General features: G+C 50.5%; 1 protein-coding gene across 5 annotated transcripts in view; it reads right to left on the bottom strand.

Moving 5' to 3' along the window:
* Nucleotides 1-14951, bottom strand: part of LOC135233538 (phosphatidylinositol 3-kinase regulatory subunit alpha-like) — a 38817-nt gene that overhangs the window by 5870 nt on the left and 17996 nt on the right. For 2 of the 5 annotated variants that reach the window (XM_064297182.1, XM_064297183.1), the window contains exons 5-12: nucleotides 14569-14685; nucleotides 13324-13525; nucleotides 12957-13039; nucleotides 3951-4053; nucleotides 2039-2137; nucleotides 1543-1723; nucleotides 1152-1277; nucleotides 893-1035 (exon numbers count right to left, since the gene is read on the bottom strand). In XM_064297182.1, coding sequence (XP_064153252.1) covers nucleotides 893-1035; nucleotides 1152-1277; nucleotides 1543-1723; nucleotides 2039-2137; nucleotides 3951-4053; nucleotides 12957-13039; nucleotides 13324-13525; nucleotides 14569-14685 — 1054 coding nt within the window. Of the gene's footprint in view, nucleotides 1-892; nucleotides 1036-1151; nucleotides 1278-1542; nucleotides 1724-2038; nucleotides 2138-3950; nucleotides 4054-5570; nucleotides 5692-6316; nucleotides 6341-10691; nucleotides 10845-12956; nucleotides 13040-13323; nucleotides 13526-14568; nucleotides 14686-14951 lie in introns of those variants that run through there. The other 3 variants (XM_064297185.1, XM_064297186.1, XM_064297184.1) reach the window with 3 other exon arrangements.

A 14951-nucleotide genomic window follows, 5' to 3' on the forward strand; every position in this document is an offset into this window, starting at 1 on the left:
AATCCAAGTAGTGACAGATGTACAGTAGAAGTGCAGCAAGTAGCAATTTAACAAAAAAAAAAGAATAAAAAAGCTGACTGCACACGACGCATTTCTTCAGGTAACCATATGCAACAGCGCATAAGAGACAACGCAGTCCATTACACATGCCACAAAAAACATTACGCTGATTAATGCACCCGGTGATTAGTGATCATGTGTAAAAGCTTACTGGACTCGCTCCAAGAATTAAAGCGGCCCATATCGAAGAACAGCCCTGCCCAATCTGACGCAGCTCTAAAAAAGTACACCGTGTTCCCAACTCATTTCTTACCCTCCCACTTCTGTTTTTCTCCCCGGATACAAATAAAAGGCAAGACGGAATATGTCTTTACATAGCAGATAATACGATATTTAATATAATATAATATTTTTTTAATGGGTAAAATTCTTAGCGTGTTTGTACGATCAATGATTGCACAGGGCCAGTATAAACACATGCAACACAGCCAGCAAATGCATGCAATCTAGAGGTGAAACCACAAGAAGAAATAATACTCCTTTTTTCAAAGTCAGTTCTAGGAGGCCAAATTCCAAAATCTCACAACCCAAGTCCACCATCGTAAGAACAGCTTAAAAATGGGTGTCAACAGACCCAAACAATCTTACTGGATATTCAAAATGAACGTTTTAACGTTGAGACTGTAAGGTAGCACAGGAAACGGCCATTTAAGGAAAACGTGTGCTTTCTTAAAACACATTTCAACGCGGGAAGCGCCGATTAAGTCCATTAAAGACAAAATGGCTGCCAAAAAGAATGCCCAGAATGCCACGTAGATGCCATCTGAGTTTCAACATTCCAGCCAGGCCGACATATTCCGCGGGAAAGGAGAGCCGCCGCCTGTGGGCCTACCTCTGGATCTCCTTCTCGTTGCCCTCCCTGCGGAACTTCTCGATGTACTCCTTGCTGTACCGCTCCTGCGTCTGGCACTGCTCCTCGAATATCTTGATCGTTTCGTTGAAGGCCTCGATGGCCGTCCTCTTCATCTGGATCTCCTGTTGCGGAGAGGAGGTCGAGGGTTAGTGGGGGGGGGGGACGATCTGCGGTGCCCCGAGGGACGGCTCATTTCGGGGTGAGGTGGGGGGGGGTGAGGGTGTGGGGGGGGGGTTACCTGTGAGGTTCTCGTGTACTCCTCGTACAGCCGGTCGTACTCCTTGTTCTTCTCCTGGTACTGCAGGTGGTACTCGTGCAGCTTTTTCCCCACGGCTTCAATGCTGTCCTCTTTCACCACCTGATCCTGCAAGCCAAACGACAGAACACACTCCTTCAGAGCCGCAAGAGCCAGTTTCGCCACGACCCCGTCAAGAAGACAGACCCGCGAAAAGGACATCGCCTTTCGTGCACAATTTAGCCAGGTGCATGATCAACCCCTTTCAATAAACTCATATCCAAATCAAATCATCTCGCAGGAGAAAACGAACAGCGAAGCCACGTCGCATTTCAACGGCGGGGCGGAACGCGGTTAAGGGGTGCGGAGCCGGGGGGGGGGCGGGGCTCCATACCTGCTGGTGCTTGGACACGGGGTACTGCAGCTTCACGTCCAGTTTGGGGTTGTACTGGGCCAGGGACTCGTGCCTGTAGTGATTGATGAGCTCCACCACCGAGCCGAAGGTCAGCGGGTCCGAGAAGCCGTACTTCCCGTCCCGGTGGAAAATCTTGATCAGCTTGTTGTTGCCCCCTTTTCTGTAGGCCAGATTACGTACACGTTTACATTTCACCGTTTAGCAGACGCTCATCCACAGCAATTTACACACCTGCTTTGTTTTTTTTTTAGACCTACAATTCATTTTTACAGTTGGATATTCACTGAACAAAGTCTAGTCAAGGGCTCGAGTCAATGGTGAATTGGCAACGCCCACCTCTCAATCAAGCCTGAAATATCCGAAATACAAGCCTTGTCCCCTAAAAATTATACAACACAGGCACTCGTTCATTAAAAATAGATTCGGGCAAAAAATCTCTTGATTTCTCCCTACTTTGTGTCTGAAAATCACATACCTGAGCGTGAGAGTGTAGTCCCCGTGCATTTTGGTGGAGGCATCTCGGACCAAAAACGTACCGTCGGCTGTGTCTCTCAGCTTCTCGTTCACCTCCTCCCTTTAGGGCACACAACGTGACGAGTTAGGGTAAGAGGACAACAACCTTCAGACAATATTTATTTCAAATGCCAAAACGGAAACGTAATTCCAGTGAGTTGTCATCATTAAGCTTCTTCCGATCAGGTACAGAAGGTCAACTGAACTGAAGAATAAAGTTGGAGGAAAATTAGGTTGCCAGATGTACAGAGCCAGTTTGACCAGGATGCCACGGTTACACCCTTTTGAAAACTGCCGTTAGTTACCACAGAGAGGCAGGACCTCAGGGTAACATATCACCCAAACGTGGGAACCCTTCTCCAAGCAGTGTCCAGGTCCCTTCACTGGGTCACTGGACACTGCTTAGTGAAAGTCCCCCTCAACTAGCACAACAACAAGACAAGAAAGCTGGCCTTCCCAACAAGTATGAACCAAGCAGTTAACCTTTTGCTAATTTCGATTTATGTCCTCTGTTAGCAGAATGATGGGACATGAATGGACATTAGCAAAAGGTAAATTCCATACAGACATCAGGAAGAATCTTTTTCCACACAGAGGGTAGTCAATGTGTGGAACAGCCACCCAGGGTCATGTAGTACAGGCAGAAACTCTGGGGATTTTCAAGACCAGGCTTGATACGGTGTTAGATGCTATCTAGTCTGTAGGTAATCAGAGCACTCATTTAGTCAGGAAAACGGTGCGCATTGCTTGGCTGAACGGCCTGTTCTCGTCATTAGGTTATATCATGTCATGTCATGTTATGTTAAGCCCACTAACTAAGACCACTGAGTTTCAGCTATTTGGCGTGAGAAGGCAGGTACTGCTTCTGAAGAGACGCCTGCATCGATCTGCACGGCTGCAAATAAGGCTCAAAAGTGATACTCTGAAGTCCAGTTTCCTGCTACACTGATCGAACTGCAGTTAAATGTGTCTTTACAAGGGATGAGCTGTTAATTAGATGGAATGAAACCTAACGACTTGAGCAAAAACTTTATAATCGGCCTCGGTGCTTATTGTAAGCCTCCAACGAAAGCGTTCGCTTGAATTTTCAATTAAGCGACAATAGAAACGGTTGGGGGGGGGGACAACAAAAAAAAAACAGAGTTGGATTACGCTTGCGGTTTTTTTCTGCTCCCTGACCATGGTGAAAAAACGCGCGCCATGGCGATTAGGCCCGGACAGAGCCGCTCCGCCCCGGTAACGCGATCCCCAGCGCCGCGGTCCCTGGTGAGGCATTAGTCTTCATTTAGGGCCCCTGATGAGCTCTGACACAAGAATACTGTAACCGTACATGCCTGTCTATTCCCGTCAACCGGCCCCCGTCTCGTCGCCATGCCGACGTGCGCGCCGCTAAAATTCAATTCCTCGCTACCGAATCGGCCACGGACCCCGCCGCGCCCCCACCGCCCACCCCTCGCCCCCGCCCACGCCCGGATCTCCCCAGGCCTACACTGCTGGAACCCTGCAGCAAACCCGGGCCTGATCGAGGGCCCCAGTGAACCATCGACTCGTCGGCTCAAACTGGAACACTTTCGCTGGACGGGGGGGTGGGGTGGGGTGGGGCGGGGGGGGGGGGCAGTGGTGAAGCGGCAGATCGCGAGCGCCCGATCACCCTCCATCACAGCTGTTGCCGCGCTCCTGGCCGAGCCGATTTCTGTCCTTTATGTACGGTCACTTTCGAGCACGCCTCAGATGAAACACAGCAGAATCCAACGGACTCAGGAAAAGAAAGAGGAAAGCAAGATTCTCCCCCAAAAACAGGAGCGGGTTCCGGAGTCTCGCAGACGGACCGGGACGCGGCGGGGCGCGGGGGGGTGGTTGGGGGGGGGACTTACCGGGAGATATCGCCCCAGTACCACTCCGAGTCCTGCAGAGCCATGTTGCTGTTGGTTCCGTTGTTCACGACGACGGGGGCCTTCGGCGGTTTGGGTGGCAGCGCTGTGGGGCGAGAGGGAGAGACAGACCATAATAAACGAGGGTGTGAGTATCCGTGCGCCTCTCCGGCACGTCCAGATCTACCACCCGCCATTCCTCAATATGGCAAACAGTCTCCTGAGAGAGACACCTCCATGAGATAGACAAAAAAAAGGTTTTTGGCAGCTGGAATCTCATTGGCTGCAACAGTCTGACCTGATCGTGAAAAAATAAATAAATAAATAAATAAAAAATAAAATAAAAAAAAGGTGAAGAGGCTGCAACAGGAGATTTACAGATGAAAGCACATTATGCTGCTATGGACAGAAATTAAGGAAACACTTCGACGAGGCATTTTTTATTGCAGCCTTGAATCCCCCCCCCCCCAAATAAAAAATAAAATAAAAATAAATAAATAAAATACACAGGAAAAAAAAGGCTCGGGAGCCATCTTAAAAAGATGATTACATAAAAGTAAAACATCCGCAGCAGTTTGCTCCCGCTCTCCCCCCCCAACACCCCACCCTCTCTCCCACCCCCTCCAGCTCCTTTCCACCTGATTTAAGTGTGATGTTGGAAGAATGTTACTGCTCGCCGGAGTGCCAAGCCAATGAAAAACAGCGACTCGCGGGGACCTGGCATTGCCCACCCCCGACCCCGGAGGACGACGCCGTCGCAAATCACCACAACGAGGGCAACTGTTGCCCGAATAAACCTCAACTCCGCGCGCCGCGCGACGCCGCGCGCTTCCCGGCGAAGAGGACGGCGACCGCGTGGGCGAAACGCTAACCACAACATTAAACGCTTCTTCCACACAAAAAAAGAAAAAGGGAACGGCTCGGGATCGAACGGAGATCGAACTGAAGCCAGGGAGTTCAGTTTGTGGAAGGGAGAGCACCGGAAACATCGCTTAACTGGAAGAAGAAGAAAAGAGAACTCCTCTTTGAATGGACGTAAACAAACGCATCGGCATACCTCATCACTACAGTAACTAACAAACGAACGACAAGCGCGATTAGCCGCGCTGGTGGCGTTTACCTGTGGGAGCCGGCTAGCCTCTTCGGCAACAGGAGGAAGCAGAAATGGCAGGCTATTTTTAAACTGGCAGAACTGTGTTCCCTTTGTCTACGGTGGCCATTCCGCATTACCTCACAGGTAAGCCGCCGCAGCACGTCCGACCAGGGGGGTTAATTTAGCCAAGCCAGTGCCAGTCGCCCCAAAAAACGCCACGGCCCGTCACGTTAACACAGACGCTTACAGTAACGCGCACAAAGATTTCCTGCTGCGCGCACACCCACAGCAGCCAAACATAAATAGAAGCCCCCCGTGCCTCAGAACAGCGCAGCTCTCAGCGTGCAGAAAACACTCGACTGTTGCCTGCGACCACAAGTTAGGCCAGCCCGCTCGGACGCGTCGACGGCAGGAGGACGATTTCCGACCCTCTTCCCACACGCTGCCAGGCGAGGGGAAACGAGGATCCCTGGGAAACGTCAGGCTCCCACGGTCGCTCGGACGGACGGACGGACGGACTGCAGCATTACCTGGCGCCTCCATCTCTATGTAAAAGAAGAGGTCCGAGCCGAAGCCCAGTTCGGGGTTCGGACCGTCCGTCTCCACGGAGTCCATGTTCGGGACCGTGTCGTACATTGAGGTGGGGGGGGGGTAAAAGTGCTATCCGGACACGCAGGAGCGGTGTGGAGACCAGAAGTGCCGTTTCTCTGAATGGGTATCTCGGAAAAATAATTTTTAAAAGCCATAGAGGACAGCTCAGTAATGCATTACATCACATTCTTTGGCCAATCGCACGCCGGGGCTTGTCACCAGACCCCTCCCTGCCTCCCTGCTGCATCTTTCATGTCCTCTGAGCAATGATGTCATTTAGAAAGCTCGCCGGTTTCTATTCCTCCTCCTCGCTCGCTCACTCGCCCGCTCTCTCTCTCTCTCTCTCTCGCGCCTGATCTCACACTGCGTGCAAAGCCCGGCTGTGTGAGAAGGTGCGCGCACACACACACACACACACGAGGCGCACACACAACAAACAACCTCACACAGCAAGAGGCACTCAAACTACACGCACACACAAAGGCACTCTCAAACACTCACGCGCACACACACCCACAAACACACACCCACACACGCGCGCACACACCCACAAACACACACACGAGCACATACACACACCCACAAACACACACAAAAGCACTCTCAAGCACTCACGCACACGCACATACACATACACACACACAAACACACACACATAAACACACACACACACACAAACACTGACCGTTCCAGCGTCCCGCGAGTGGGAATGCATCCGAGGGGAGAAGGAGAAGGAAGAGAGGGGAGCAGAGCCCTCCGTTTGGCACACAGGGGGAGGGACAGGCACCGAGCTCCGTGCGCGATCCTGACAGCACGCTCTCGTCCGGCCAGCCCCACCCTCCCGCTCGCAGTCGTCCGGCCACAGTGGCACTTGACAGAAAGTGCTCAGCTGTGCATCACGTACCGCCGCCCGGCAACCCGCGGTCGCTAGCAGCTCAGCGTTTCGCACGCAACGCGCCCCGGGCAGCGCTAGCAGCTAGCCTTCCCACGCACAGCGCGCCGGTCAGCCTAGCAGCTCAGCGCTTCGACAGAACAGCTGCGCGGTCAGCGCTAGCAGCTCAGCGCTTCGCCACGGCAACAGCGCGCGCGGGTCAGCGCTAGCAGCTTAGCGCTTCGCCACGGCAACAGCGCGCGCGGGTCAGCGCTAGCAGCTCAGCGCTTCGCCACGGCAACAGCGCGCGCGGGTCAGCGCTAGCAGCTTAGCGCTTCGCCACGGAAACAGCGTAGGTGGGTCAGCGCTAGCAGCTTAGCGTTTCAGTACAGCAAACGCACGCACGGGTCAGCGCTAGCAGCTTAGCACTGTGCCACACAAAACGCACGCACTAGTCAGCGCTAGCAGCTTAGCGTTTCACCACGGCAACTGCGCAGATGGGTTAGTGCTAGCAAATTAGCATTTCCCCATAGCAACCGCGCATACGGGTCAGCGCTAGCAACTTAGCGTTTCCCCACAGCCACCGCGTATACAGGTCAGCGCTAGCAGCTAAGCATTTTGCTACTCCAATAGTGGAATGTGACACTTTTAGAACGATATTCAGGCTGCAGCATAAAACATTTCACAGGTGATTTTAAAGTGGAGATGCACAAGATTGGGGTGGGGGGGGGGGGTGCATCGGCCGTTCTGCCCTCTCCCAATACACGCAAACTGAAAAGGAACCCCTTAAAAGGAGGTGAAAAGGCATGGCTTTTCAGAGGACCGGAAGCCATCTTGTGTCATTTATTTGAAAGAATCCTGCCCCGCCCCCCTCTCACCCCCCCCTTCACTGGAGAGTAACACTGTTGGGGTCAGGCGTTTGAAATTACCCCCGTAGAGGCTTCTGGGAGCCTGTTCCTTGACCGTTTCTGTGGCCGGATCAGTCACCAAAAAGCGGTTTGTCTTACTCCCCTGGCCAGGCCGCACACTACCCCAGACACGACCACACAGATTTATTTTCAGACTGTTATTTTCCATTCACTCTGCACCTCTGCAAAAATAGAACTTTAAATGTCAGTTAGAAAAAAGAAAAGAAAAAAAAACCACAAACCGACTTAATATCCATTTGATTCACACTTTCTCAAAAAAAAGTCAACCGTGCCCATTCACTTACCTTGAAAGCCGTGCATCTTTGTAATTTTCAGCAAATATCTTGAGTTTTAATTCACAAAATCAACTTTTTTTTTTTCAACATTTACTCTTCAAGTCCAGAAAAAAAATCTCTTGCTTGCACTTCGAAGTCCATTTTTTGTAGTTACTGAAAGGTGACCACTGTTTGCCTAATATTGAAAAGCGAGTACGGTTCACCTGATTAAAATCCGAATGTGGACAGAGGGATAAAAACGACTTCTTTTCGGCTAACGAGCGCGGCGGTAAGTCGCACGGGCCTGGCACGCCCCCATGCTCCTCCCTCTCCCGGGTCGGCGGGGAGGCGTGCGATTCGCGTGCACGGGTTCGGGTATTTGCTGATCTGGCCCCTTTGGGCCGGGGGAGGGTAGAGACGGTCACGATGGGGGGGGAGAGGGAAGAGAGCACCAACATGATAGCTGCCAACGCGATAGCCGCCGCCGCCGCCGCTAACAAGTGCTCGCTGAGGGCCAGACTGACATTTCCAGCCCCGCCCAACCCAGAGAGAGGCGCTTTGTGACCTTCTCAAAATAGCCACCTGTAACGGCCGGGTGCCTGACTCACACACACACACACACGCAGTACATCCATTACACACACACATGCACACACACACACACAACACATACACACACACACACACACACACACACACACACAGAGTACACCCATTACACACACACACACATATACACACGCATACATACACACACACACACACACTACACCTATTACACACACACAAACACACAGATGCACTCACACGCACAGAGACAGACACACACACAGACACACCTTTGGACGGGGTCCACGCTGAGCACCGGCCCCGGTGTGTAAAGCGGGCGAATGTGGGCCGCAGCCCCCCCCCCCCCGGAGCGCCGCCGCGGAACTCAGGAAGGAACTCGTGCACTTCAGCAGAAATAGAATGAAAGGGCTCCTTGTGTCTGCCGTGCCCCTCAGCCGTTTGCCCTGCCCTGGCTGTCACCGGCTCCGTGTGGCCTGCCTCCCCCCCCCCCCGCCCAACCCCCGTCCTCCCAAACCTCCCTCTCACCACACCCCCCCCGCCCGGGCCAGCCTGCAGGTGCGAATTCAGACAGCTGAGCGTGTCTCCTGCCAGTCCACGCTAAAAACACGTCCCCAACAGGTAATAAAAGGCTTAAAGATGGACAGGCCAGACGCAGCCTGGCCACAGTGACATCAGCACAGGCTGAGGCCTGCGCCACCGTTTCTGAAAAAACTGCAACGGCGAACATTTCCAAACGTACGTGTCCATACATATACGCTCAACGTACTGCCTGGCTCAAACTGACCTGCGCAAACGCAAATGATAAAAGGCAGCCCTCGGCCCCCCCTCCCCCCCGCAGGCAAAGGAGATTATCTGCTACCCAATTAAAGCTTCCAGTTTGTTAGCGACGTGGAAGTGAGTTCACGGACACGCCGGTCGATTTCAAAGTAAAAAAAAAAAAAAAAAAACCCCAGCCCAAAATCAACACTGGTCAACATTTGTCATTAGATTCACAAAACATCTGCGCTGTTATTTTCTTTAGCTGACAGTCAGGCACTTCAGCGTACCAAGCCATTATAAATAGCCACTTCTGGATTATGAATTATACGCTATATATAGCTGCATTAGACACAACGAACGATGTCGAAAGGTGCTAAAACTTCCAGTGAAGATGGCCTAATCTTTCAAGATGGACACTATCAGCAATTCATTTTTGCCATACACATTTTCCTCACCCATCTATCAATTTTCAATTGTACATATTCACTTTCTACAAGTTAAGTTTTGAATGTTGTCATGGTGATGAAATTCCATTAGCGTCTAAGCTTTCGCCTTCTAAGCACAGAACGCCCATCACACACAAAACTGATTACATCATTCAGGAAGCTTCCATCCATTTTCTACAGGTTTGTTTTTTTTCAGTGGACAAGCACATAATATACATGTACAGAGAGCTCTAAGTACATTGTACTACAGACAGAGAAACTAAAACATTCATCAAACTTGCATTTCATTTTACTCAGCCCAGTTTCATTCCAGATTAAAAATGAATTTATCATCAGGAGTAGGGGGAAAATGGGGCTCTAGACATTTAAAAATCTGTTACTGAACACCATACTGGCATTTGGTCTGATTGCCAGGCTAAAAGAACAAGGCCCGCAGTGCATAGCTGGTATAGCATGATGCAATACTTGCAATGCATGATTCAATCCTCTCTTAAGGCCACAACGCTGGTCTACTTAAACACAGATCAACCAGCAGGCTGTGTAACAGCGTTCCCCAATGAAGAACTGACACCTGGCAATTTACCATTGGACGTTTTTTTTTCCCCTCAGCCCACCCCGAGTTTATCTTTTGAAGGCCCATGATGAAATGCATCAATGATGACAGAGCTTCACTGCTACATTACAGGGGACACGCAAATTTACAGCGCAATCGACAAATGCAGAACAAAACATTTTTTGCAAGGGCAAAACCAATCAAATGACAGCAGGGAGTGAAGAAATGTTGACGTCATACACCCCTCCAAACCCAGTAACAGTGAAAAGGGAAGAGGATTTATCACCAGTAAATAAGAGAGTAGTAAATAAGTAAGCACGACTGCTCACATCCCATTGCCCGTGTTATACTGCACTGGATCTCGCCTCAATCGCGACTTTCACACTGCTACTGCACAGGTGAACAAGCACCTGACAGCTTGCAAACGCTACGGTTCAAATGTACTGTATGCTAAAAGGACAGAGCAGCTGCAGTGAGAATCTGTGGTAGGGGATGCAAAAGCCATTTGCATAGTCCCTCTGGTACCGTGCAAAAAGACAGGAACCCGCCACTGAGGCGATTCATTACATTCAATTCAGTTACAGATTCAAGCCTCCTCTAGTACGGTTTGCTAAAATTTCAGTGCAGACAATTCTAGATCTGTCACCTGTCATCTAGGACTTTTCATGCATTGCTTACCTCTTCAGATGCTTGCACACATTCACGCACCACTGTTAAAAGGATGCAGCAAAGCAGGTATCATTTCTGGAAAAAAGTTTTGTAGCCTCAAACGTTAATAGCTCCCGAAACTAACCTTGGGGGGTCACGACCGTACACCGCGAAAACAACCAGCAGTGACAGCATGACCCTTCACAGACAGTATGACTAAAACATGCGCAATGTTCACTGGAAACTCGAATTAACCGCAGTCTCCATTCAGCTGATCTTCCTGTGCACAGCGTTCTTTTGAAAGAACTTCCTGTGCGCAACAGATGTCATTTTTTCCAACGGCGGGTCAAATACGAAAAATAAAAAAATAAAAAAAATTAGCTGCATATACACAACTGCACTGTGTGCATTGTGTACCATGTACCAGAAGGAGGGGATATGCTCTCTATGTAAATAATGACACCCCAAGTTTCCATCATGTGGTGCTTAAACCGCAGGCGTGAAGGACTTGTTGTATCGACAACAAAAACAAACAACATCACAAATAGAGCGATGCACGTCAAAGTAAAATTAGGGCGGCATTTGAAGCAGAGGCTCGATTAAGCTCCCACGCTCGGTCACGCCGAACGGTCATTAAAAGGGTTTCGAACCCGAACTGAAACCAATCACAAGGCCCGGATCTCCAATCACATGAGCCTCACCTAATGGAAACTCTCACCACCAATGAACCAGGCCAAAAAAAAAAAAATCGGATTAAAAATCCCCAACCCCTCATTAAAGGAGTAACATGGTGGTTGAACGTGACACTTCCCAGTTGTCTTTAGGCAACAACAAAACAAATGTGCATAATTTTTTTTATTATTCAGTCATCTCAATGTACTTTAAAACGTATTTTTCTAAGCCTAAATGTCCCACTATAAAAGTTCACCCGAACCGTCTGGGCGTGCTAATGAGAACTGTCAGCTATGATTGACAGACCGTGCCCCGTTACCATAACTACCCCCATGATAAGCGCTCTTTTTGGGAGACTTTTCACAAGCTAGCTAGCTTAGTAGTATATCAAGTATCGATAGATAGCTAAGATAAGGACGTTGACTTATATCCAATTATAATTTTTGCTATCTAGCTGGCCAAGTTAAGATAAAAGCACAACTATAACGTCCTCATAAAAGCAAACTAGCTAGCTAACGTTATCGATAACATTGCCTTATGAAAGCAAACTACCTAGTTAGCTAGCGTTAGCTAGCTAGCTAAATGAATATAACCAGAAATAATCTAATAGTCCTTAAAAGGCACTCTAATTTAAGTGAACCTAACGTTAGTCAAATATTTGCATTGTCTTGCCCATAAGCCAGCGGCGCAAACTATGGGTCTCGAGTTATCCATGGGTTTACGGGGCGTGGAAAGGGGAGTGGTTACTGTGTTCGTGACGCACCAAGTTGACAACTTTCTCAACCGGTTGAAAATAGGACGATAAATTTAAAACGCATATTTCTCCAAAAATACAGAACGGACATATTTAATACTTTACTCATTGTGTTTCTTCAATGCCTCTTGTGCAAATAGCACATAAAACCGAGAAAGTGTGAAAATCACCATGGTGCTCCTTTAAGACCGTCGTCCCAACAGAAAGAAACCAAAATGCAGACATTAGAAAAAAAGAACAGCTTGTTAAATTTGCTACACGCTACAGGGGAGACGCTCCTGGACTCCTGTATGTTAATCTGCGTCTTTCGGCAACGGAGAGCACCATGGTGATTAATCACCGAAGAGCCGAACACTCTCATTCCGCTCACGCATCTTGGAAGGCCTCGCAGTCCAAAACCATCTTTGATGTTTCCCTACGAGCACTTCTAATAAAGCCAGGCCTCTGTTTGAAACTGCCCTTCCACATTCACTTCAAAATTCAAAATTCGACCCTCTTCCTGCTGGCAAAAATCAGGAACACACACCACTCCTGCACCCGAGGGACTATTGCTGGCTTTTGGCCCTAGCGGAATGGACACACCGTCCCATGTAGGAAACACACTGACCAGTGTAGGGGACACACTGTCCTCTGTAGGGGACACACTGCCCTGTGTAGGGGGAACATGCTGTACTGTTTACGAGACACACTGTATAGGAGACACTCATATTTGTGAAAATTTCCAAATGGTATTTTTAAACTCATCAAAAACCCACTTCAATTTTTAAAGTAAAGCAGCCCAGTTCAAACAAAAAAAAAAAAAGTTAATCAAGTCAAATCAAGAAAGCCTGCAGTAACTTCTTTAATGGCAAAAAGGAATGAAATATTACCTGGAGCGGCTTGGAGTTCATTACACTCGCTAATGATCAGGACTTCTAAGATCTTGACGTGGGACTCCTGGCTGGGCTCGCAGCTGGAAGAGGACAGAGGAGAGGTGAAATTAGTCCAGACGTCTTCAGAACGGATCGCGAGCCGCGTTGCGCGAGAGAGCGACGCGACCTGAAAGGGTAGAGCGACCGTTACACAACTCGGCGCTGGAAGTTCCTGCGAAATACGGGCAGGCTGAAACTTTTAAACGCCGCGCAGTGCGGCGAACAGAAACTCCGCGAGCGTTAGCGGCATGCTAACCGTGCGCTCGCTCGCTCGCTCGCTCGCTATCCGCACGCGGTATACTGGCCCGCCCGCCCGCCCCCTTACCTTGCCGTCTGGGGTCCGAAAAGCAGGGGGGCGAAGGTCTCCGCCAGGGCGCGGGCACTCAGCTGGTTCTTGGCCCCGTTCTGGCACACGCGGCTGAAGTGGCGCACCAGGAAGTGGCAGGTGAGCCAGTGCTGGGCTGGGAGGCTGGGCGAGCGGCCGATTCCGCGCAGCAGCTGGGCGCACTCCTCCGGGCTGGGCACCTCTGCGGGCACACGAGGGGTGGGGTTGGGGGGGGGGCGGGGGCGAGACGAGGGTTACGCTCCCACGCCAAGAGAGAACGCTCAGAAACCTGCGTTTGGGTGCGGCGAGACGGGCGGGCGAGCGAGCGAGCGAGAGAGAGAAGAACCGAGAGGACCCCGTGACGCACGCGGCGGTCGCTTCGCCCCAAACCGCAGAGACGTCGCGCAGCGCCCGCGAGCCTGAGCACGAGGGACGCTCGCACCCCATTGGCTGGCCGGGCCGCAGATGCAGCCGATAAGCTCTCACGGGCCCCGCTTGCACTTCTCACCAACCACACACTTCCTGCTTCGGGCCCATGTGACAGACAGACAGGAGGACACAGAGAGGCTACAAATCTACTGATGCATACTGCAGGCTGCTTTGCATGCTAACTCACAACCTACAGCTCTAATGCTTTGTTTTCTAGCTCACCAAGACGACAGTTCCCTTGACCTGTAGCACATAGTTCACACTTGTAGAGGGGAATATCCACAAACTAGAAATGTCACAGACATTCATTTTTCAGCCTGAAGGGATTCAATATCAATTTCTACCAATGCACATAAATGAAAATGGGCACTTCTGAAGACAGAATGTGGATCCAGCACGACCCCCAGGATCGCTGCCACAGCACTAGAAGCAAAGCCGCGTCGAGACTGTGGCTTCTCTGAGAGATTTCCTGCGAAAGGGGGCTCATTTTGAGCACGCCCTCTCACACCCCCCCCCCCCCCGATCTGAAGCTCCAGCTCCAGCCCACAGCCTCCCCCTGGGGCTTCAGAAGGAATGTGTACCCCAGCTTCCGCAATATTAGGAAAGCAGAGGCTCAGCTTCAGATCAAAAGGAACCAGGCTGGGCCTCTTTTTTTAAAATATAACAACATGGCAGCAGCTGTGGCAGACCTGCGGCTTATATTTCCCTTGAGGGCTATCTAAATCCTTCTTTAAAAAAAAAAAAACAGAACTTACTGGAGCCCTTGTACCAGGTTCTGTGTGTACCGTCTGCCTGCGAAGGCCCTTTTGAGCTCACCTTGTACCGCATGTTCCATCTCGCTCTGGACCGTGGAAGGGATGACCGGGCTGGGCAGGTCCTGTAGGTACCTCCAAAGTCCATCGCACAAGGTCTGGAGGTCCAGCAGCTCCAGGTCTACAGACACGGTAAACACGTTTTCTGTTAGGACTACGCGGTCATGTTCATCGCCGGCCACCGGGCGTGCTGTACACAGAACTAGGCATGTTACGCTACATGGCTGTGATCCTGGGTCAAATGAAAGCTTCTTAGCATGTGTAGCTACTTTCCAGGCTTAATTCTCTATGTGTGTATTAAGCTGGAGTCAGATAAACACAGGCCTCCCACTATCTACCAGTGACGGCTGGATATCCATCCACACATTATCTATACCCGCTTATCCT

Source organism: Anguilla rostrata, chromosome 10, assembly GCF_018555375.3.
Source record: "Anguilla rostrata isolate EN2019 chromosome 10, ASM1855537v3, whole genome shotgun sequence".
Classification (NCBI taxonomy): domain Eukaryota; kingdom Metazoa; phylum Chordata; class Actinopteri; order Anguilliformes; family Anguillidae; genus Anguilla; species Anguilla rostrata.